General features: G+C 37.1%; 1 protein-coding gene across 1 annotated transcript in view; it reads right to left on the bottom strand.

Moving 5' to 3' along the window:
• Positions 1 to 26,086, bottom strand: part of LOC311088622 (potassium voltage-gated channel subfamily H member 7) — a 108,093-nt gene that overhangs the window by 30,076 nt on the left and 51,931 nt on the right. The window contains exons 4-8 of the mRNA XM_084122864.1: positions 23,162 to 23,572; positions 22,456 to 22,476; positions 18,631 to 18,842; positions 9,800 to 10,225; positions 1,019 to 1,418 (exon numbers count right to left, since the gene is read on the bottom strand). Of these exons, the coding sequence (XP_083978990.1) occupies positions 1,019 to 1,418; positions 9,800 to 10,225; positions 18,631 to 18,842; positions 22,456 to 22,476; positions 23,162 to 23,572 (1,470 nt within the window). The remainder of the gene's footprint in view (positions 1 to 1,018; positions 1,419 to 9,799; positions 10,226 to 18,630; positions 18,843 to 22,455; positions 22,477 to 23,161; positions 23,573 to 26,086) is intronic.

Raw genomic sequence — 26,086 nt, 5'->3', positions numbered from 1 at the left:
ATATGCTAAAATGTATTTTTGTCAACATTTAGCAGTGCACTAGCTGGGCTAAACACTAACAGACATGGATTAAAGATGATGTCATGGGGTCTTGAAAAGACAATAAACATATTGATTTGAAATAGTATTAGGATTAATCTGCTAGATTGAAACAGAGATTAAATATGTCAGTATGAATTGTTTACAGATACCTGAGTCATTTCAAATTCATTGCAGCCATCTCAGGACATGCACTTCAATTGAATATTGAAGAACATTAATTCAATATTTCTTTCTTATACCTTGCTAAGTTTCTCTCACAATCAAACAGGGCTCAGTTATATTCTTTAAAAATGTTTTTAAGCCTCTTATGCTACTGTAACCAAGGCTGCATTTATTTGATCAACAATACAGTAAATATTGTGGAATATTATTACAATTTTAATTGACTGTTTTCTATGTGAAAATATTTTAAAATGTAATTTATTCCTGTGATTCAAAGCTGTATTTTCAGCATCATTACTCCAGTCTTCAGTGTCACATGATCCTTCAGAAATCATTCTAATATGATGATTTGATGCTCAAGAAACATTTCTGATTATTATCAGTTAAATATTCATATTTTAGAGGAATTCAGAATTCTTTGATGAATCGAAAGTTCAAAAGAACAAGATTTATTTGAAATAGAAATCTTTTGTAACAGTACAAATGTCTTTAATTTCACTTTTGAGCAATTTAATGTGTCTTTGTTTAATAAAAGTAGGCCTACTGATTCCTTTAAAAAACTTTAAACTTTTAAATGGTTGTGTACATATTGCTTTCACTATTCAAAGGAATATTTCACCCAAACATTAAACTATTTAGTCACCATATTTATTTTTTTCATGCAAACTTTCTCCCTTTCTGTTTCTCCAGAAAAATAATTGTTTTTGTTTTGTTTGGGATGTCATGAGGGTGAGTAAATGATGACAGAAATGTCAGTTTTGGAACGATTGATCCCTTTAAGCTATTTGCGTACATGCATGTGTTTCAGACTTACATCCAATGAGCATGACGCAGATGGAGAAGATCTTCTCTGAGTTGGTGTTCGGGGACACGTTTCCAAAGCCCACGCTGGTCAGCGAACTGAATGTGAAGTACAGTGCAGTGACGTATTTATCCTTTATGGTCGGCCCAGAGCTGGGGTCACTGTAGTTTATTTTCTTCCCAATGGACACCTCGAGATTGTCAAGCCAGCCGATCTTATGGTCCAGGTACGGTTTCTCCATATTTCCAATGGCGTACCAGATGCAAGCGAGCCAATGGGCAATAAGAGCAAATATACACATGAGGAGCATGAGAACTGCTGCCCCGTATTCAGAGTAACGGTCCAGCTTCCTGGCAACACGAACCAGTCGGAGGAGTCGCGCTGTCTTCAACAGGCCAATCAGAGTGGTCGTCTTGGGAAAGAGAGAAGGTTCTCATTAGTAAGATTGCGAACCGATTGTATTTTACCAAGAAAGGTCGGAAAATACTCATTTGACTCATTAAGGCTAATCAGGTTCTCTGTTGCTTTCTCCTAGGCTTCAAAACCTAGTGATCTGCATTTTGAAGGGGTCATATGATGCTTTTTAATGTTTTCCTTTTCCCTTAGTGTGTGATATATCTGTTTGTGCATTTAGATCTGCAAAGTAGGATTTATTCCATCTAAGGGTGCTTTCACACCTGCCTCATTTAGTTTGGTTGAATCGCACTAGAGTTCGTTTTTCTCATTGGTGCGGTTCGTTTGGGCAGGTGTGAATGAGGGCGTTTTCACACCTGAGAGTCCGCACCAAGGTCCGAACCAAAGTTCATGTTTTGATACATTGTATACATTCGGTTAGTTTTAGTTTGGTTTCACATTGCAATTATGCGAGCGCACTAAAGAACTTTACATGACGTATTTGCGTCCTGTCGTCATCATCTATATGGGCTGCATCTTGACATTGATTGGTTTGTAAACGGACGTGCGTCTGATGTCAACGTGTTGTCAATTCGGCGGGTAGCTTTGACAAGAATGAATGAACAGACGCATATCGTTGTCACTACTTTTATTATTACGGCATTACTCCCAGCAGCACCAACTATACTCGAGGCTAGTTCAAATTCGCCTCGTTGTGCGAACATTTGATCATCGCCAGCAGGATGCAGGAAAAATGTGTGTGTGTGTGCGCACGCTGGAAGAAAGCTGTGGGCAGGACTGACAGATCTGCACATAAATATTCTTCTTCAGTTGTTTAGGCTACGCGGGAACCACCGGAACTTTCTGTAAATGGTCTGAAAGTCCGAACCAAACAGAAAATGCTTTCACACTAGAAACGAACCAAACCTTTGCTCAGTTTGATCCGGACCGAGACTACCTCTTTTCGTCTGACCAAATTTCATCTGTTTGGTCCGGACCGTGGTCCGGGGGAGGTTTCACACCTGTAATTTTGATGCGGACCAAACTGAAAAGTCAGAAAGTCCGGACCAAACAAGGTAGGTGTGAAAGGGCCCTGAGGCAATCGCAATTAGGGTGCGCACCAAAAGCGGACCAAACAAGCGTAGGTCTCGGTACGATTTGAAACGAACTCTGGAGTGGTTCGTTTGTGGTGAGAACGTGATCCGACCTCGAACAGAACCAACTGCCAAAGAACTGCGCGTTTTTGGACTAAACCAGTTGCCGTAGTCAGCTGCGCTGTGCATTATGGGATGAGGAGAAATGTTTATTGACAGTTTGCACTTTAAGCATGGCAGCTAGCGGACAAACTTGGAGTTGTGAGGAGCCTGATAGAAATTATTAACATTATTTTCGAGCCGCATCCTCGCTTCATTCTCAAATATTATTGTTTGTCTAAAGTGGTGTACACAAACTATATAATCAAATATGACCAAGGATACAATCAGCCCACGCAGTCGTCTCTCCATAGTAAACATCGGCGTGTTGTCTGCCGGATTTTCCACCTCTTTATTTACTTCCGGGAGTTCTGTTGGAATTTTCCCGCACGTTAATTCTGACCAAACAAAGTGCAGTTATGGAAATGCGTTCAAGACACATCTGGCCAGCGAGTGATGTGGATGTTGTCACGTGACTGCATTTTGGTTCGTTTTATCAACTCATAAACTGATTCGGACCAGAGCGATCAGTGTGGTGTGAAAAGGAACCAAAACACCTGAAAAATGCTACAAAGTATCATTTTCCGTCCTTGGTCCAAACCAAATGAACCGAACTACAGATGTGAACCGACCTAACAGAGATTCCAGACCTGCATAAAACGCCTCAATCCAAGTACAGATATTACTTCCTCAAACGTCCACGTCACAATGTGAAATATTAGCATAACGCCCGTCCAAAGGCATACGCGAAGAAAGAAGACGAGGATTTAGTGAATTGTAGTGTTGTCGTCATGTCACGTTTGGATGCCAACGCAAACCCCATTTGTTTGGCCTTCTCAAAACGGACGAAATTGGGGATCAGAGGTTAAGATTTATTTATGAATCTGTTCCTGAGTAGTACAACCCAAAAGTCTGCTTGTGCACAGGACATTTTACAGAGGACAGCTTCCTGAACCTGAGAGAACAACGCCGGCTATATACAAAGACTATTGACCACTGTGAAACGTTCTGCTCGAGTCGTGCTTGAAAAGTTGGTTCTGATCGATCGGCTTGATCATCCGCTTTTTCAGAATCTGACTTGGGCTCGAACTGATGGTAAAACAAACAATATTTTTTGATATTGCTTAAAGCTTTGGAAGTTGAAGCCGGCGTCTCTTGAGGTGTTTGACCAATCACAACGCACCGGGTCTGCTGGCCAATCAGAGCGCTCTGAGCTTTTTGTAAGGAGGAGCTTTGTAGGAGCTTTAACATTAAAGCATGTTAATCTACACTGCTTTTCTTACTTAGTATTTTTGTCTTGTTTCCAGTCCCATGGACAGATAATTTTGCTTGTTTTAAGCAAAAACTCACTTAATTTTGATTTATTTCCCCAGAAAACAAGACATAATATCTTATGGCATTTTACTACTTTAATAAATGCATCTTGATTTAAGAATTTTTTTGATATTTGGACTGGAAACGAGACAAAAATACTAAGTAAGAAAGGCATTTTTTGCAGTGTACTCTATTACACCCACTATTTAAAATAATGAACCTTTAAAATAGCATCGTATGACCCCAAAACAAATAATGTCCAAGAGGTTACGACCCGTTAAACAACCCAATACTCTAATGAGCATAAAAATTCATAGTACACAATAATACGCTCCCCCAGGAATCCAGCCCATGTTCAGTGTGTGAATTAAACAAAGGAAAAAGTTGGTGAATTAACTTAGTTTGACCTGAACTTTAAAGGGGACTCGAGTTGACCGTCATTCACAATAATAATAATGATTTTATATTATAATTCCTATGACAGTAATAGCCAAATATTGTAAAACAAATGCACTGTAAAATAAATGAAAATGAATATTCCAGTATGTTATTGTATGCTACAGTAAAGGAAGATTTGCACTTGCAAGAAATAAACCCTTGAGCTTTTATTTGCACGGAAACTGCAGTTGAGCTTTTATTTTGGCAGAAAGCTACCGTTTCTGTGAAACCATGTTTACAAACGGGTCTCATTACAAATCAGGTGAAATGCTGTGATCATCTTCTTATGAAAATGTTGGGAATTAGGCAAATGTGAAAATAATGCGAAACTGGTGCCCGCTACGTTCCTAAATGCATGCTAAACTCACAACACATGCAGATATGGAGTTCACAAGCTATTTAATACTATATAATTTTATACTTATTTAATTAAATCACAGTTTTTTACAATTCAATAAGGACACAAAGCCATATCATGCTTTCGGTTGTAATTCGTTTGACAGATACTTTGCTAAAGCAACGTCACAAAACACAACGTTAAAGACGCTTTGTTATTATGAGAAGTTTAAATGTATTTTCGATTCATTATGAAACAGATTGGGTAACATGCTTAACTTAATCTTCAAACTCTTCTGAAATCAGTTGTGATTTGGGAATCCCATGCACTTTGTGTTATTTATGTAACATTTGGAATTATTGCCTATGAAGAGTTTTCCGAATCACTCACTTATTCCTATGTATGTCGTAGCCTCACTAGGTTTTGGCACAGAGCGTGGGCTTTTATAGCTTTAATTAACCACAGTTAACCGTATTAGAAAAGCCGGAACGCATTGTGGCCTAATACACCCAAAGCTCATTTCTGGGTTCTACTGTAATGTCTTCATGACTGCCACACTAATTAATATTTTGATAATCCTGTTTAATTTTAGTCCATTACACTGCTGTGCCAACACCAGAAATCCATCTCATCAAAATTTTGCACCGTGAGGATAAAATAAACCCCCAACATGAGAAACCTGAGTAATGAATTTCAGAATCTCGTCTAGCTCTTGCTGAACTACCAAGATAAATCCTCATTTGCAGGTGAAATGTGTTCAATAGATAGAGACACGGGACAACGGTCCCTATAGGAGCTGACAGCGGGCACCGTCTCATCCGAAAGACTCCTTCAACAACATCACTCGTCCCCCGGTGGGAGATCATTTGTTTAGCTGGCAATTATACCGTGGCCTCACAAAGCGAGGTTAGGACCTGCGCCGGGTATTTTTAGAACATGTCTTAACGGATGCATCTGTCAGGATTCCTAACATATACGAGCACTGACAGTGTGTTGGCGAGCTTGTGGAGCAAAGCACGTGGGATTTTTCTACTCTCACGTTGAGAAGTGCTGCATCTGTCATGAGCGGCCCATTAAAAACTCATTAGCAGATCCTGTTCACAGCAAATCACGTCTTTGAGTTATAGCTGGACATGCCGATAAGATGGACGCTCAAATTAAACCGATTGTTAATTAAGTTTGACCTCATTTTAAATTTCACTGTTTAACTAGACGAGTAAAGTTTGAAGCCTTGTCTGAAAGTTTAAAACAACTATTAAATCCATGAGTATGAGGTTTCACTCAGAGAAGTCAATAAAATGTTGCTAACATGTTTTTAGCACAATGCTAGCATGTTTATAGCATGTTTTAACATGTTGATAGCATGAATTAGCATGTTCCTATCATGATTTAACAGACTGCTACCATGCTTTTAACATGTATTAACATTATGTAGCACATTGCTAGCATGCTCCTAAAATGATTTAGCATGTTTATAACATGTTTCGTGCATGTTTTAATGTTGCTAACATTTATTTTAAATCATGATTTAGCACAATGTTAACATATTTCTAACATGTATATGTTGCTAACATGTTTTAGCACATTACTAGCATTCTTTAGCATGATGCTAGCATATGTTTTAACACATCTTGCTAACATGTTATGTCAAGTCAACATAATTATCCATCAAACACAAATGTCCTGATGACGGTAGCCTATGCGTAATGGTAAAAATGTTGTGTTGATAAGTACAAATGTCAAATATAAAATAAAAGCCTGTCAAATATAATAAGGGCTTGTGCAAGCTGTGGTCGTCGCCAGTGGGTTTTGCAGAGACCCAAAGTTTTTCATCTGAGTGCTGTGACTGAGATGCATCCTAAAACCACCTGCCATCAGCCTGACCCAGCTCATTCCCTGAGTAGAGCACAAACACACCGCAGTCTGACCGCTGACTAGCAGATCATATCTATCTGGCAGACCGCAGAGGCATCAGTTCACCATAAAGCATCCTCAGTGGCGCAGTCATGTCGCACTAATGATACATTAGATTGATCAAAAGTGACAGTACAGACAAAGATGTGACAGTTTTTTTTTAAAGTCTCACCAACGCCAAACTTGAACGGTACTTATGTATGTATTTGGTCTGAAATATTTGAAATTGTTTTTTTTTTTTTTTTTCAATCAGAGAAACCATAATTCCAACCAAACATTCATTCAAGTTCAATTAGATTCAGACTATTTAATGTAAAAAATAAAATAGAGTTTGTGTGAATCAGTTCAAACTTTGTTTTAACAGTGTATTGATCCAAAACTGGATTTCTCAATGATTAACGTGCAAATTACGTAGGAGATGATTATGAATATATTGTTATACTTGTGCAATTAAATATATATATATTTTTTATTGCATTTAGTGAAAAATAGTGTGGAAACCATGCCTTTAAAGGTCCCGTTCTTCGTGATCCCATGTTTAAAACTTGATTTAGTGTGTAATGTTGTTGTTAGAGTATAAATAATATCTGTAAAATTATAAAGCTCAAAGTTCAATGCCAAGCGAGATATTTTATTTAACAGAAGTCGCCTACATCGAACGGCCCGTTTGGACTACATCCCTCTACTTCCTTCTTTAATGACGTCACTAGAACCGTTTTTTGACTAACCTCCGCCCACAGGAATGCTCCCTCAACTCTACCCAAATTCGTTTATGTACTTGCGCACTTCTTATAACTTACTGTGTTTACTCAGAAGTAAAACTGACGCTTCATCTTTTGTGTGATGTACAATAAACTTTATTAAACTCATCAGTATATGTTTGATCATCATTCGGACCTGGTCCGAAACAGCAGACTTGTAGGCTATTAATAAATAATGGATAGACTACATACAAGCAGATGACAAATACGTTATAATAACCGTAATTAAACTACTAAACTATACCTTTTCCATCTCTATACAGCACTCTGACTCTGTAGGCATTATTGTCCGACTCGAAATGAACACCGTTACTGAGAGTTTCTGATATTATCATCATTCTGTGAGATGAAATTGTCCTGACAGACTGAGCGCGAGCTCGTGAAGCTCCGCCCCCTGTGCTGTGCAGCAGCAGCTTATTTGCATTTAAAGGGCACACACTAAAACAGCGCGTTTTTCTGAGCCCCAAAAAATGACAATTTAAACATGCTGTAAAAAATGATCTGTTGGGTATTTTGAGCTGAAACTTCACATACACACTCTGGGGACATCAGAGACTTATTTTACATCTTGTGAAAAGGGGCATAATACGGGACCTTTAATCATTTTACCTTTAATTAAATATTTTGAAACTACTACACTCACTGTTTGGTTGTGAAAAATTAGACATTTGGATTCCTGTGAAAAAAAGAAATCTCACTTTTCAGACATTTCAGAGAACAGATACATAAATATGAAGATTTTTTTAGCTCTATCACCCATCCCTAGTTGTGACCAGAGACAGATGTGAGAGCTCCTCCAGTGAAAACGAGCACAGATGCTGAGAGCGTGAGCTTTGTTAATTGGGTGATCTTCAATGCTGTTGGATGGCTGGAGCTCGATGGCCCTTTTCAGAACAACTATATGAGACCTCTGGGGAAACATGATCTGAACGAAAGCAATATACTTAGCAAGACCAAGCATCAAAACCCCTCTATCGTCTAAAAATATACAGCATGCCATCAAATAATGACATTTCCAGTAGGTCTTAATCTATAATTCCATTCTTTAATATTTTAAAAGCCACTGTGTTTGTTTCTGGTGTCCTTAGGCTGTATATGGCTCTGACAGAGTTGCTGTCACTGGAACAGACCACAAACCGAGGAAACCATATGCTGGGATGTGCCAAGAGCTCATGATAGGCCATTGACGGATGTGCCTACATAAACACACGAGGAAACAAGCCAACCGGCGTGCCAATGATTCAGCCTGTAAGCTGTTCAAACATCAGTTTTCTCTTTCCTCTCTCTCTCTCACCATAAATCATTGACTCCAGTTTGGTAAGCCACTAATCCAAATAAATGGATTCAGAAATGAAGGCCATTCAAAAAAAAAAGGGTGGAAAACAACACTGTAATCCCTGATTCACTGAAATATTTGTATTGTGTTTTTTAAGAAGAATCAGCAGCCCACCAGCGCTAAAAGCTTTCTGACCTCTGCAAAACGCTAGATCTGATCGGATCTACATAATGGACGCAGTACAAACAATGAATTAAATAAATAAATGGGTAAACAAATAGTTTAGGTCTTAAACTATTGGCATGTGAGCCCTGTTTTTTAACTTGATTTGAATGTTTTTCTGTTGTTCTCTTAAAGCAGACAGCCTATTTCCAAATGTTTCTGTAGCTCAACTGATATGGTGATCGTGATGCCAAGTTTGATTTCTGGTGTACATGCATGATATGATAAAATCCCAGATATATTAAATGCTTTGTCAGTTGCTTTGAATAAACGCATCTGCCAAATGCATGCACCATCGTTCAAGAGTTTGGGGTCTGCAAGATATTTTTTTGTGAAAGAAATTAATACTTTTATTCAGCAAGGATGCATTATGTTGACCAAAAAGGATAGTAAAGACATTTATAATGTTACAAAAGATTTCCATTTCAAATAAATGCTGTTCTTTTGAACTTTCTATTCGTCAAAGAATTTATCGGGGTTTTCAACTGTTTTCAAAATGTTTGAAAATTCAGCTTTGCATCAAAGGAATAAATTACATCTTAAAATATATTCAAATAGAAAAGTCATTTTAAATTACATTCAAATGTCACAATATTAAATTTTTTCTGTATTTTTGATCAAACAAATGCAACCTTGGTGAGACTTCTTTCAAAAACATTACTAAATCTTTCCGACCACAAACATTTGAAGTGTTGTATTAATTAAAAAACTTGCCTCATAATTGCACAAATGTAAATACATAATAATAGCCTCGATGACAACAAAAACAGGCCTGTATGCTCACATCCATTGCAAAATTTGGCTGCATGTGTGTGTGTTAAGTGTATAACTGTGCCAATGAGAAGGAGAACACCACCTGCCAATTGATAATTTGAGTTTAAGATCCCTAGTTTACACCGGCAGCCAAATGCAGATGGAAGCTGATTAAGTTCTGGTGTCACTTACATCTTCTGATCCTGATCCAAATATGAGCAGGTCGAAGGGAATGGCCGCCACCATGTCTATAAGGAACCAGCCTTTGAAGTAATGGATGGCGATCTTCCCCGGATCGCTCACCACCTCCTCGTTCAAGTTCACGTACGTGGTGCGAAAGTTTATGAGGATGTCGATGATGAACATGATGTCCACCATTAAGTCCACCATGTTAAGAGGGCTGCAGGAATAGCCACATTTCCGTCTTTTTTGCTCCTCGATGTCGTTGAGCAGGAAGGCAGCAGAATAAGGGGTTAAAATGGCTGTATAAATAACCAGCAGCAGGATGAGCCAATCCCACATTGCTTTGAATGGGCTGTAGTGCAGGATGGTGAACTTATCCATGCGTGGCGTCTGGAGCTTGTATTCCGGCAGCACATCTGCGCCCAGCGACAAGACCTGGAACAGGAGAGGCAGGCAAAAATGTGAGTATTGCATGGTACATAATCTCAGGTCTGTCCTCTAAACCAGTGGAGAATCACTTGTGCAAAAAGGTTAGCATCTAATGCAAATGGACTTGCAAAGTTTATTTAGAAGAAGAATAATAACTACAAAGTTCTGTCATGAAACTCTAGATGGCGCAGACTGATAGGTCCTTAACTCAATCTGCTTGCAATCACATCATTCTCTATAGGACACAGCTGATTGGTTCCTGCTGTATCAGTAGCCAATGATGAGCTCACTGCCCAACCTTCAAATACTTGGTCAGCATTTGTTGTAGCAGTTTGCAGCGCGCTTTCAGAAACGCTCCACCTTCCTCAGCTCCACCTGTATAGATCTGCTACAAGTAATTCATGTATGCTATATGTTACAGCAGAAGCATGTCTTGCTCACAGCAGTGTGTTGTGTATGTATTGGCAGTAGCAAGTCCTGTACTTGCTCAGCTGCAGCAACAACCAACAGCAGCAGCAATAAAAGCAGCAACAGCAATAATCAACAGCAGCAGCAGCAGCAATAATAGCAGCAGCAGCAGCAGCAGCAGCAGCAATAACCAACAGCAATAACAGCAGCAGCAGCAGCAATAACAGCAGCAGCAGCAATAACATCATCAGCAGCAGCAGCAATAACATCAGCAGCAATAACAGCAGGAGCAGCAGCAATAACAGCAACAGCAGCAATAACAGCAACAGCAACAGCAGCAATAACAGCAACAGCAGCAATAACAGCAGCAGCAGCAATAACAGCAACAGCAGCAATAACAGCTCCAGCAGCAGCAATAACAGCAACAGCAGCAATAACATCATCAGCAGCAATAACAGCAGCAGCAGCAGCAGCAAAAACAGCAGCAGCAGCAATAACAGCAGCAGCAGCAATAACAGCAACAGCAGCAATAACATCAGCAGCAGCAATAACAGCATCAGCAGCAATAACAGCAACAGCAGCAATAACAGCAACAGCAGCAATAACATCAGCAGCAGCAATAACATCAGCAGCAGCAATAACAGCAGCAGCAGCAATAACATCAGCAGCAGCAATAACAGCAGCAGCAATAACAGCAACAGCAGCAATAACATCAGCAGCAATAATCAACAGCAGCAATAACCAACAGCAACAGCAGCAATAGCAATAACCAACAGCAGCAATAACAGCAACAGCAGATCTATTCCACCAAGACTAGGCATGTGCCGGTATCACATTTTCATGCTGCGATTAATTGAGTGAGCTTTTATCACGGTATACGGTATTATCACGATATTTTAATTGCACATGAGAAACAGATGGATTGGGGGGTGGTGTAAAAAATAAATAAAACTTGCATCACAAGGTGTAATTGTGATTGTCAAAACATTTGGTAACTAAACTGAATTTTATTAAGTTTAGTGACAACATGTTACAATGATTACATGGTACAATGACTGGTAGGCTACTGTTTCTATTGCTTAACACAAATTTAACGATTTCAATTCAATACTTGGGATTTGATTTAAATCTTGATTCAATATTGACTAATTTTGGATAAATATTAGGAAGGCTACAGTAGATAGCCCACATGTTATTTTTTTCTCATGAAAAAAAAAATCTCACAAAATGCGATGTAACCATATAGAGCCCTATCAGCTGGTATTATTAAAGGTTACAAATAACTAATTAAATCAAATATAATGTGGTTTTCATTATAACAATTATGTAATGACACAAGTAAAAATAAAATAAATATGTAAAAAAGTGCAGTGCACATATTCAGCAAAATACTCCTCTTTATCTATTTGTTTTAGTCATCTAACATGCTGCTGGTCATTAAATGGTTTAAATGTAACGTTATGTGACACAATTGTTCTGTTTCATATCAAAAGTAACCTGCTCTGTCTTGTTTGTCGGTCTTCGTGTCCTCTTTGCTCCGCGATTTTTCTCTGCATGAGAAAACGGATGTGTGGCGTGAGCGTGTGAAGAGTCTCGCGCTGAATGCGTCGAGTTGGCAGCTCTGCTTTTAGAAGCGGGATGGATCCGGATAGATCGGCGGCGGCCATAGACTGTATGCGGCGGCGTTCCTCCTTCCACCATGCTGCTTCTCCATGTGAGGACTGTTTACATTAGACTAGAAGTGCGCACCGGCCGCATGCTTATACACGTGGCGATTGTTTACATCAGAGTGCGCACGTGTTTCGCGCAGCATATACGCAGTGTTTGTTTAAGCGGTTGATGGAAAATAAGCTATAATGCGCGTTCTAAAAATCTAAATTCGGATTATTATTTTTCGCGGTATTTTGAAGTGCCCGCGATAACAATATCGTGCATATTCATTACCGCGATTTATCGCATTACCGAATACCGGCACATGCCTAACCAAGACCAAACATTGTCTCGTCCTTTTCAATGCCAAACACTACGAGAGTTGTCATGACAGAAATAATTATCATTATTACTATTATATACGTCATTCCATCTGCATTAGATGTTAAACTATTTGCACATATGCACAACTATTATTATTGTTTGCATAATAATAATAACAACAGAAATAAGTTAATTACATTCAAAGGTAATATGTAATTGTCAAATTACAAGTGATTGTATTTATGTATTTATTTGTCTGATGCTCGCTGCCTTGATTTTTAGCTCCTTATTCTGCTTGTGGTGCTTGACCCTGATAATTGCTGCTAGCAGCTATATTTTATTATTTTTATAGTTTAACAAAAACGAAGTTGAGCTATGTATAATTTTTCACTCTTTATTATTTATTTATTTTTACAGTACAGAAGTTGAGTATAACTTTTCAAACTTTTAAAATTTAAAAGTAAATACTACCATTTAAATATACTGTATAGTTCTATGTAAACGTTTCAGTTTTAGTTCAAATCTTTCAGTTTTTCAGTAACCAGTGCACTGTTGATGGTGGAAGTGTGGTAAACAATTCGCTGATTTGTGCATTTCCCCAAAAATGCTGCTTTGTGCATTTCAAAATTAAGATCCAAACATTTCTGGATTATTAAAAATCTCTCACATTAACTGTTTATATTGCATTACCTGACAGCTGTCGGTTACATGTGCACAGGCCCATCATCATAATGCAGTATGTGACAGTTTCACCGTGCCTCACATATATTTCGCTGTAGTTGTCATCTGTTTCTTTCCAGCTGATGCAATATTTCATGAAAAGCGCCAGCACAACCAAGTTCCTTCACATTTCATAAGTGCACTGTGTCAGGGAGCCTCAGAGCATGACATAAATATTCATTTATTTCTCTATAGTTGCACAGTACAGACCGTCTCTGCTGTCAGAAATGCTCACATTACATATACAGTAGCTTTTTGGATTATAAAGTTTAGTTGTCATGCATCTCAGGTTGATTCTGAAGTTATCTGAGCACTCTGCTCAAGGACATAACGGTGCACATACTGAAATATGATTTACGCTATTCAAGAAATCGGATGTCCTTTGCCTTAATGCAATTCATGAAACGGGTAGTAAATTCTGATTCTCACAACAGTGGAATTTACTTTTGATTACTATTTTAACAACAATGAAAGCTAAAATAATACCTAAAGAATAAATAGACACTAATTATCAAATTAAAACAAAATCTGTTATTTTATAGTGTCTTGCATCTCTGTTTAGCTGTTTAGCATTTTCAAAGCAGTTCTGGAACTTTGTATTGTGACACTTGTCTGCCTAGAATCTGATTCTTGTACACCAACATATAATTTTTCATTAATTTTATTATTAAATTAAACTGAAAACAGAAAATATATAAATCAAAACGAATTCAAACTATTAATAAAGAAATAACACTTAGTAGAAATTAATTAATTGCATTAAGCATTGTTTTTCTCTGCTATGTGTGACCCTTAGAACAGAACGTTTTCAGTTTTGTCGAAGCTTGAATAGAAAGATCAAGACTCTACTGGGGTTTCATTTCACAATTTTGCAAAGCTTTTGAACAGCAGAAGTCCCCTGGTAAAAACATTAGGATGATAATAGTCTGTAATCCAGCATTGTGTCTCTGCAATTGAACTCTAAATGAACTCTCACACACACACACACACACACACACACACACACACACACACACACACACACACACACACACACACACACACACACCTACCTTACTGCAGGGTTTAACCAACTTTGACAGTCAGCAAATGAGGTGTCTTTTCCTGATAAATACTTTATTAGAAATTATAACGGCAGCAGCAGTGATCAGTTGCCGTAGTCGATTTCTCTCTCTCTCTTTCTCTTCTAAGAAAGTAATGAATTATGTATCTTTTTCTCTTGCAGGCTCTCACACGTCCAGGCAGGTCGGGGACGGCAATGTGAGAATCACTCAGACGTGACAAGTTAAATGACCGCAGTGAACGAGTCAACTTCTGAAGTGAGGACTTCTGATGGGCTGTCATTGACTTCCTTCCCGGCTGGCCGAGAGGCGGACACATTTACAGCGAGCTTTGACCCAGTACTCTATGTTACAGCCTTACAGCGCCATGACTTTGACTTTCTTTGAAGGATATTTCCAGAAGTCACCAACCTTGATTTTTCCACAAGAACGGTAGTATACTTAGAATTAACGTTTCTACGTGCAATACCTTTTAGGAATTTATCAATGAACACATGCAGTGTTGCTTTAGACTTTGCCAAAAATTATCTTCTCATTTAAAACATGATTTGCATCGAAAGCGTGCCTATGATGCCTTAAAGGGGTCATGAATTGAAAAATCAAATTTTCCTTGATGTTTTGACATGTAAGAGGTCACTGTACTATAAAAACATGCTGTAAGTTTCAGAACTCAAAACTTCCTTGCTAGTCCAAAAACAGCTTTTATTGAAACCAGACTCCGAAAATGACTCAGATTTTGTCACATTATGACGTAATAGTGCGAGGAAAGACCGTCTCTGCAGAATCAGATCAACGCCTACTTCTACATCATCACGTCTTTGGCCCCGCCCACTGGAGCGTTAGTGAGATACAGGATCACTGGACTAACAACAACATTACCTTCCAAAGGATCCGAATGCTAGGAAAGTGCTTATTTATTTTCAACTATGTGAATGTCTCAGTAGAGCATTATTTGTTTGTTCGGTGCATTTCACTGGATTCTTTGGTAAATCAGTCATAATTTCGGCGCAGACTTTGCAAACAGACTTTTACTGTAAGATATGGACAGACAGTAAGTAACCGTGTTAATTCTAACGCCTAATCTGTATTTCATATATATAGTGATTCATGTACAGTCAGATGATCTTTGTCTCAAAATAATTTATTGCTGTTTATGTATCAGTACATCAAGCCAGTGACTAAACAGTCAACTTCACATTGTTTCTCTTAGTCCTTGTCCACACTAATACGTTTTCCTTTTAAAACGCATCTTTTTCTCTCCGTTTTGGGCCTTCCGTCCACACTGAGACAGAGTTTTAATTAATGAAAATAAAGCTTTTTGAAAACACTCTCCAAAGTGGATACATTTGAAAATGCCGTTTTCGCATTGTAGTGTGGACTGTCAAAACGGAGGTATTTAAAAACAATGACGTAAGTTTAGTCATGTGACGCATATTGTACCAATAGATATTCATGTTTATAGCGGTATTGTGCCTGTTATGTGCTATTCACTTTAACACTGTTGCTAAAATCTTTTACTTTGCACACTCTTCATATCACGGTCCTGCAAAGATGACAGAAAATGTGCTTACATTTCATGTCCTGCGGCAAAACATGAGAGCATTCGCGTTTTAGACCAAACATATAATGGTGAGAGAGAGCGGCCTGGACCTAAGGCCTAAATAAAACGATCCTGTCAGAAGAACTGCACGATATCTTATTTATTTTTCCGTCTGTATCATCTCAGTGAGCTTTAGTGAGGTTTTACGCATGCGCAGTAAGGTGAATTTAGCGTTATCAGGAGTTTTCCAAAAGTTTCTCATCCAAACTGAAATGTTGGAAAACACCTGAAAACGCTAGTGTGGACGGAGAGCGTTTTAAACAAAATCGCCATTTTCAAATGTGTTCGGATTAATGTAGTAATGTAGCTTTACTACAGGGAGTTTATCAGGGACTGAGTTCTGGACTCTCGCTGTTATAATCAATGATGCTGTCTACACTACACAATCAATCTCTTATTTACATCGTGTTTGCACTGTTCGTTAAGATGAAAGCATTCGTGAGAGTGCAGAACCTTTCATGCGATGGGAGCAGAACTAAATAGCTCCAAATGTAACACTTATTTCATATGCAAAGATGTCAGCCAATCACAGCAGTGGGCGTTTCTCACAGCAGACACGCCCCTTTAAAACAGCGCGTTCAAATCAGAGGGGTAAAATCAGGGTAGAAAATGGCCTTTTATTTCTAAAATCTGATTTTTTTTTATGTAAAAATCCTACTAACATTAAAAGTGCACCTCGGGAAACATAATTAATATCAGTTCATGACTCCTTTAAAATGCAGTCTAGCTATGCAGCTCAATCTGTCTTCCATGGATTGAAAGGGGAAGTTCAATTTACACTTGGTCTCTCACATAGAAACTATCGCAGTGTTACTGAATCGTGTTTTGACAATATTTGGATGTATATATATATAACACATTTCCCAGAGGTAGAAAATCCATCTTCATGCTCGAATACTCTTCTGATGCATTTCGGTGCCAGAAAAAGATGCTAAATAAGGCTGGGGCTTAGAAGATTCAAACAATAATTACGGGTTATTGCCCTGTATTCTTGCTCTCATATTAATACCCCCTAGGTTAAGTAGTATCCTCATTAGCATTTATTTGCATACTTGTGTCTGTTAGCATCATTTAATGTATAAACGACGTGTAGTAGTGAAATTATGCCGGAGGATTTGTTACAGTTTGTTTGTGCTCGTTCACAAGACTATTGGATTTCCAATCGAATCAGGAAGCACTTGACGCATGCAATATTTCAAATAAATTACACTCGTGACACAATGATTAACTCAAACTCCATGGAGGAGAAATAAAGCAAAAGCACATCCTCACCTGAGGGCCTTATTGAAAAACAAGAAGGGAAAACAACTGATTTTACTCTGTTAAAATCAATGTGAGACGTTCATAACCAAGTGGGTCTATAATATCTATCTGTCAGCATTCACATTCATTTCATGCTTTTAAAAGCCCTATATCGGGTGCTATATTATATTATATTATATTATATTATATTATATTATGAATTATTTGTGATTCTTTTTAAAGAAATGAATACTTTTATTCAGTAAGGACACATTAAATTGTTCAAAGTGTCAGTAAAGACACTTATAATAGATTACAAAAGATTTCTATTTCAAATAATTGCTGTTCTTTTGAACTTTCAAAGAATCCTGAAAAAATGTATCACGATTTCCAGAACAGCAAGCAGAACAAATTTTTTTCAATACTGATAATAAGAAATATTTGTCATCCTAATATCATATAGAATGATTTCTGAAGGATCATGTGACACTGAAGACTGGAGTAATGATGCTGAAAATTCAGCTTTGCATCACAGGAATAAATTACATTTTACAATATATTCACATAGAAAACGGGTATTTTAAATTGTAATAATATTTCACAATATTACTGTTTTTACTGTTTTTGATCATATATGTTTTCATGCTTTTATATTTACAAGACTAGATTACTGCAATTCACTATATGTCGGCATAAATAAAACATTGATTAATTGTTTACAACTAGTCCAGAATGCTGCTGCGAGGCTTTTGACAGGTACTCGTAAGAGAGACCACATTACCTTTTTGAGCTCTTTAAAATGGCTACCGATCGACTACAGAATACATTTTAAAATTTTATTTTTTGTTTATAAATCATTGCTTGGTATGGCTCCATTGTATTTGGCAAATCTGATTAAGAAATATGAACCAAAACGGTCTTTGAGGTCAGCTGACCAGCTGATTTTAACGACTCCTCGAACAACCCTAACCCTAACCCTAACCCTAACCCTAACCCTAACGGAGAAGTGGAGATCAAGCTTTTGTAGCGATAGCTCCAAAACTCTGGAATGAACCTACACTAACTGTTTTTAAACACAAGCTTAAAGAATACCTCCTAGCATCAGCATTTAATGGGGTATAGTAGTTGTTCTAGTAGGCTATTAAACTGAGGGGTTTATTTTGCTGTTATTTAACTGTGGTGTTAATGTTGTGTGTTTTATAGTTGTCTATGTGTTTTGTACAGCACTTTGTTCAATGACCAGTTGTGTAAAAGTGCTTAATAAATAAAATAAATGGAATTAAATGAAATATAAATGCAAGTTTGCTGAGCAATTTTCAAAGGAATGGTTCACAATGAGACCCGAAACGTGTATAAAGAAAGTAAATAGGGTTGGATTAAATTGACGTTCAACATTACAGTCTTACCTGCGTGACCTTCTCTGTGACGTTGTGTGTTCGGTCTTTGACCTTTGGTGCGATGATGGTTTTCTCTGAGGACGGAGGGGAAGGCGCTTTCTTATCGTTGGCTTCGGAGAAGTTGAGAGCGATGAGCGGGATCTTGTTGATGGTGCTGTATTTGTTCAGGTTCGAGTCTGAGGTCGATCCCAGCAGACTGGACTTCAGATGGTTGAACGGGCCTGGAGGGAAAGAGTAAAGGAGGAGAGCCTGAGAATATCTGCCACAACTCTTGCAGAGGGCTGGGTGATTTATCTAAAATTCCTAATATATCATTCACAATGATCTTTGTTTATTATGAATATTGATGATTTCCAGTTGGCCATTAAACTCTTAGTTCACCCAAAAGTGAAAATGATGCCATCATTTACAGTATGAACATCGAACCTGTATGAACTGGATGCAAAGACAAAGTTTTCACTTTTAGAAGAACTATTGCTTTAAATTAAAAAAAAAAATTAATTAGACTTGTTTCACAATCTTTCATTGTCTTGTGATTCTATGTATTTATTTAATAGTTTTTGTATTCTTATAAAAAATAAATAAAAACTACAACAACATTAGCGTTGTTAAGTTTGATTCATTTCTGTGCATTGGTTCAAGCTGTCAATTTCAATGAATTGATTCAGTGATTAATATGTGCCATCACAAAGTTCATAGATTTCTCAGCACAGCATTATATGTTTTCATATATTTCATACATACATTTCATACATTATTTAAAAAATCTAATTTTTATATTCGATATTATATAATATATATAATTATATATATATAATTTTAATTTTTTTTATATTTAAATATTTTTTATATGTATGTATATATATATATATATATATATATAAACATTATTAGATATTTTATTTTATAAGGCAATTCTTGTTAAATGCTTTATATATATATATATATATATATATATATATATATATATAATTATTATTAATATCACCCAGCCTTTATGTTGACTTGAATACATTGTTTGCTTGTTTAATGAACCATTTGAATGAACCTTTTGTCAACACAGTGTTACAGTTGTATTAAAACATCATCAAAAACGTAGATGTGATTGTACTGTTAGAAACAGGATTTTTTTCATGCTTTTCAGAAAAATCATCATCCAAGCGAACATATGCAGCATCCATTAACAATCCATTAAAATCATGTACAATATAATAGACAAATGATAAATAACAGTAACGCACAACCTCTCTTTGAATAATTCAAACTTTGATTAAAGAAACGTCCTCTAAAACTGAAAGTGGCAGTGCTGGTTAACCGCTGATGGAAGTCATTCGGCATGTAGCATTGATTTTCTGTCCTGACTCTGAGCCGGCGCATCAGTCTCGTTCAATGGGACGTGAAGAGGAACTGCCTGTACAAGTCTGAGCCATTCTAATCCACCTTAATGCAAGAAGGTCCAGACTGGAGCTTTATTGAAAGAGCAGCAAATGTTCTGTATGATCTAATCAAGACATCAATAACAGCTGAGAAGAGAAATCAGGCTGAAAATGGACAATCACGAAACACCATGACGTCCCAGACACTGTGACGGATGCTTCGGATCTGTATTCTGAATGCGCTTTTGAGGAAAGATAACAGGTTTTATCTCGATTTTTTAGGTGTGTTGTTTTAACTGGTCTAAGTTATGGGGTGTCAGTCTCATTTTAGGTTGAAAACTGGACTAAAGGTCGCCATATGCTGACTGAATTTGAGGTATTCATGCAAAGTGCATGCAGAAAACACAATATTCTGAAGCTTATACAGAGGCTGCTTCCATATTAACATAAGCTGGCCATAAAAAAGTGTTTTCGTTTACAGACTGGCTTCTCTGTCAAATTCAGAAAGTAAAGAGTTAGTATTAACGGATTATATCTAATAAACATTAAGTGGTAAGATTCAGGAATACAATTTTTGTACCTGTACATGCCATTATTGCTTTGAAAAAGTCATGAAAACAGATAAATTATCAATATATCACAATATATACAATTTTCACAAATTAATTTCACAATTAATTAAAAAGAAATGGCAAGTAACACACTGATTTAAAGGTTAAAGGGATAGTTCACTTTGAAATGAAATTTTGGTATGTTTTAGCTTACCTCAAGGGCATCCAAGATGTAGGTGTCTTTTTTTCCACAGTAGTTTCAATTTTGATATTTTTAGGTCAAACCGTTCTTGTCTGTCAGTCGTATAATGCAGGTCTATGGTCACTGTCTCAAAGAGCATGCACAGAGTCCAAATTAAAACAATTCCCCGTCGTCCAAATTAAAACAATTCCCCGTCGTCCAAATTAAACAATTCCCCATCGTAAGTACACATTGATGGCCTAAGACACGAAACGAGCGGTTTGTGTGAGAAAACGAACAGTATTTATATAGTTTTTACCTCTTATACACAGCCACGTCCAAGTGATCTGATCTGACGTGTACACAGACTGGTGCATAGATATATACACTAGATGTCGCCTTGTCTACGGCAGTTCATTGGAACGAATGTCTTTAAGGCGACTTCTAGTGTATATATCTATGCACCAGTCTGTGCACACGTCACACACCAGGATGCCCGCGCGCCCTCAGATCACTTGGACGTGGCTGTGTATAAGAGGTAAAAACGATATAAATACTGTTAGTTTTCTCACACAAACCGCTCGTTTCGTGTCTTAATGTGTACTTACGATGGTGAATTGTTTAATTTGGACGACGGGGAATTGTTTTAATTGTGCATGCTCTTTGAGACAGTGACCATAGACCTGCATTATACGACTGACAGACAAGAACGGTTTGACCTAAAAATATCAAAATTTAAACTACTGCGGAAAAAAAGACACCTACATCTTGGATGCCCTTGAGGTAAGCTAAAACATACCAAAATTTCATTTCAAAGTGAACTATCCCTTTAAATTCTATGTAGAAAGACTGAAATGGTATTTTCTTGTGAAAAGTACTTTGAAAAAGTAGTTTTGTTTGTTGTTGTTGTTGCAGTGTACTGATCTAATAAATAGCGTTTTTTTTTTTTTTTTTTTATAATTTAATAATTATTTTTCTTAAATCATCCCACAGGTTGGATTGCACTCGTCTGTGGACCGAACTTTGTCTTTGACACCCCTGTTCTGCGAGAGGCAGGATTGGACCCACATTAAAGGTGCTTTAAAGAGGCGCTACTATGCTTTTTTCCCCCATATTCATCTTTCTTCAGTGTGTAATGTTGCAGTTTGAGCATGAAAAAGCTCTGAAAGTCCCTCCAGCGGGAGTTATTCTCTATATCAGTGTCAGTGTTTCTGAACTCCCTGAAACGCCTCCATTGTAGTCTTGAGTTTCTTCCGGGAACGAACACGTCACAATATTCCTCATTTAAATAATTCATACGCAGAATAAAGGGGCGGGGCCTGGTTGAGTTAGTTAGTAGTGTGTTGAAACTGGCGGTTATGGAAAGGGGCGGGACATTTCCCAAATACACTCCAATCGCGCTTGACCAATCACAACACACTGATCCAGCCGACCAATCACAGCACAGTGTGCTTTTCAGAAGGAGGGGCTTCATAGAGACAGGAACTAAACAGAGCGTTACTGACAGACTGGGAAGAGACGAGCTGCAATAATGGAGAATATGGGAAAAATGATGTGTTTTTTGAACATTCAAGCATGAAAACCTGTTCTAGTAGAGCCTAAAAACAAAATCAAGACTTTGAAAAAGGTCATAATATGCCCTCTTAAAGTAGTAATATGAAATGGTGGTGAACCCAACTCCTGCATCTTTAAGCATGTTATGCATTCATACAGAATTCAACGTTACCTTTTAGACCGCGTACATAGTCTGAAATGGAGGAGTATAAAGATTAAAAGAAGAAAATTAGGAAAATGCGTGTTATGACGGTTGAGTTCATTAATTCAAACAGTTAATAATTCAAATAGTTTTTTTGTGTGTGTAAGGCTAGGTTTAGACCAGAGATCCTCAAATTAAATAGCTATTTCATATTCATTTGGTTTAAAATGTGCATAATAACCAGATATAACTTCATATTTTACCTCATATTTTATCACATCTTTTACCAAAACAGTCTAAAGTGCTGGTCTTTCTTTAAAAGAACAAAATCATACATTATTCTGTTATATATATATATATATAATAGAAAAACATATATGATTTGTAATATAATTATATTATTCGGTTACACTTTATTTTAAGGTGTCATTGTTACAGTGTAATTATACTGTATATTTAAGTACTGAGTAATATTAATTAACAACATGTATTTACTAAAAGGCTAGGGGTAGGATTAGGATTTGGTTGAGGGTTAGTTGCATGTAATTATGCCTAATTTACTGTTATTACTATGGTAAGTACGTGTAACATATGTAACAAGGACACTGTCAAATAAAGTGTTACCTATTATTCTTTTAAAGATAAATTAGAAATTGATATAGTTTTTCTACAGTCTTATCAGTCAATGTGCTTCTTGTAATCATCAATGAATCTCAATATAAGTCTTAGTACTCACCTTCACTTGTGTGTGTGTCCACAAACAGGCGTTTGGAGTTGGTGCTCAGGCCTTCGATGTCGTGAACGGAGGAGGCCCGTCTCCTGCTGAACATGCTGTCTCTGGAGAGGGACTGGGCCAGGCAGGTCAGAGAGGGACTGGGCTGATCCCAGGGCAGAGTGGGAGAGGACTGGTCCAGGGGAAGGGGGGAGGAGTGAGGGCTGGAGCTGATGAGCGCCCGCGTGTCATTGCCGTCCGCTGGACTGGAACCGTCCTTCGTGTGCGATCGGACGTCCATCACGGCCTCAGAGTCATCGCTGGCCCTGGGCGAGTCCACCATGATGGAGTCTGGGTCGTCCTGCGGGAGAGACTGCTTACTGGTTCCCAGCAGCTTCAAAGTTGGCAGACGGAAGCCGAAGAATCGTCCTTTTCCTGCAGGTATTCGGGGGAAAAATACAGTTTCATGCAAGGCTATTATTTATATTTATTAAATAGGATTCACTGATGAAGGCTTAATGCCGGAACATTTGCATGATCCAGAAGTGCTTTCTTGCATAATAAATTTTTTTTTTAAATAATTTATAAATGAAGACAAGCGATCTTTTGTTTTTATTTGAAATTATCTATCTATCTATCTATCTATCTATCTATCTATCTATCTATCTATCTATCTATCTATCTATCTATCTAGCTATCTAGCTATCTATCTATCTACAGCATCTATCTATCTATCGTTCTATCATTCTATCTATCTATCTATCTATCTATCTATCTATCTATCTATCTATCTATCTATCTATCTATCTATCGTTCTATCTATCTATCGTTCTATCTATCTATCTATCTATCTTTCTATCGTTCTATCTATCGTTCTATCTATCTACAGCATCTATCTATCTATCTATCTATCTATCTATCTATCTATCTATCTATCTATCTATCTATCTATCGTTCTATCGTTCTATCTATCGTTCTATCTATCTACAGCATCTATCTATCTATCTATCTATCTATCTATCTATCTATCTATCTATCTATCTATCTATCTATCTATCTATCTATCTATCGTTCTATCTATCTATCGTTCTATCTATCTATCTATCTACAGCATCTATCTATCTATCTATCTATCTATCTATCTATCTATCTATCTATCTATCTATCTATCTACAGCATTTATCTATCTACAGCATCTATCTATCTATCTATCTATCTATCTATCTATCTACAGCATCTATCTATCTATCTACAGAATCTATCTATCTATCTATCTATCTATCTATCTATCTATCTATCTATCTATCTACAGCATTTATCTATCTACAGAATCTATCTATCTATCTATCTATCTATCTATCTATCTATCTATCTATCTATCTACAGCATTTATCTATCTACAGCATCTATCTATCTATCTATCTATCTATCTATCTATCTATCTATCTATCTATCTATCTATCTATCGTTCTATCTATCGTTCTATCTATCTACAGCATCTATCTATCTATCTATCTATCTATCTATCTATCTATCTATCTATCTATCTATCTATCTATCTATCTACAGCATTTATCTATCTACAGCATCTATCTATCTATCTATCTATCTATCTATCTATCTATCTATCTATCTATCTATCTATGTATCGTTCTATCGTTCTATCTATCTATCTATCGTTCTATCGTTCTAGCTATCTATCGTTCTATCTATCTATCTATCTATCTATCTATCTATCTATCTATTGTTCTATCTATCTACAGCATCTATCTATCTATCTATCTATCTATCTATCTATCTATCTATCTATCTGTCTATCTGTCTATCTACAGCATTTATCTATCTACAGCATCTATCTATCTATCTATCTATCTATCTATTGTTCTATCGTTCTATCTATCTATCTATCTATCTATCTATCTATCTATCTATCTATCTATCTATCTATCTATCTATCTATCTATCTATCCATCCATCCATCCATCCATCCATCCATCCATCCATCCATTTGGGAGAGTCAAAATAGAAACCCTCAGAGAAAAAAAAAACAATTCCTTCAATGAAAGTTTCAGTGTTGACTCTCCGAAAAATGGAAAATGCCTCAGTTTCAGAAATGGCCATTGAATACACTGAAATGATTTGGCAACATTATTATAAGAATGGGCATATTCAGCAGACGAGCTACTTGAGTGGTCAACATTCATTCCCACAATGCATTTCCCCCAGGAGAACAATAATCTGACATATGGCTCATTTGTTCAGCCATGCCTTTAATAATCCCACCGGCCTTCGGTCTGAATCCACCCTCAGTACGGACGCAGATCACCACAGCTTTAATTAGCAGCCCTTCAGAATGTGTGTTTTTTAATCAGGATGTGATCAAACAAATCCACCGCTTCCCCGTGGAATTCAGTGTTTCCTCTCCAGTACATCACCGCTTTGAAGAGTAAATTGCAGGACACAGAACGCACTTTCTAATAAATAAGGTCTAGTTCAAGAGGAAGCTCATTCGACTGCAGGTGTGGAGAAATCAATGACATGCTCAAGATGTGCTCACATTTATGTTTTATTCACTTCCATTCATGCACATACATAAGAGAGCGCTGGGAACACAAGCATGTGTGAAGAAATATGCAAAAAAAGTTCAAGTTTGACCTGCAAATTTGTGTAGAGGTTCTATATTAATTCATTATTATTTGTTATTTGCGAGGTATTATTTATTAAAAACAGAAGCCCTGTGTGTCGTAATATCCTGTTGGCCATTTTTGCTTTGATGTTTGAGCATCATTATTTTTGTCAGCTTATAGCAATTTGTGTCCAACACCTGATTATTAATTTAAAAATAATAAATAAATAGTCATTAGACTACATCATTAAAGCATGGATTATGGAATAAAAGCATGGAATAAAAAATGTGTTATTTTAGAAATTTATTTATAGACCATTATA

Source organism: Abramis brama, assembly GCF_963993115.1.
Source record: "Abramis brama genome assembly, chromosome: 8".
NCBI classification, from domain to species: Eukaryota; Metazoa; Chordata; class Actinopteri; order Cypriniformes; family Leuciscidae; genus Abramis; species Abramis brama.
This window is presented reverse-complemented; position numbering and strand designations above follow the sequence as displayed.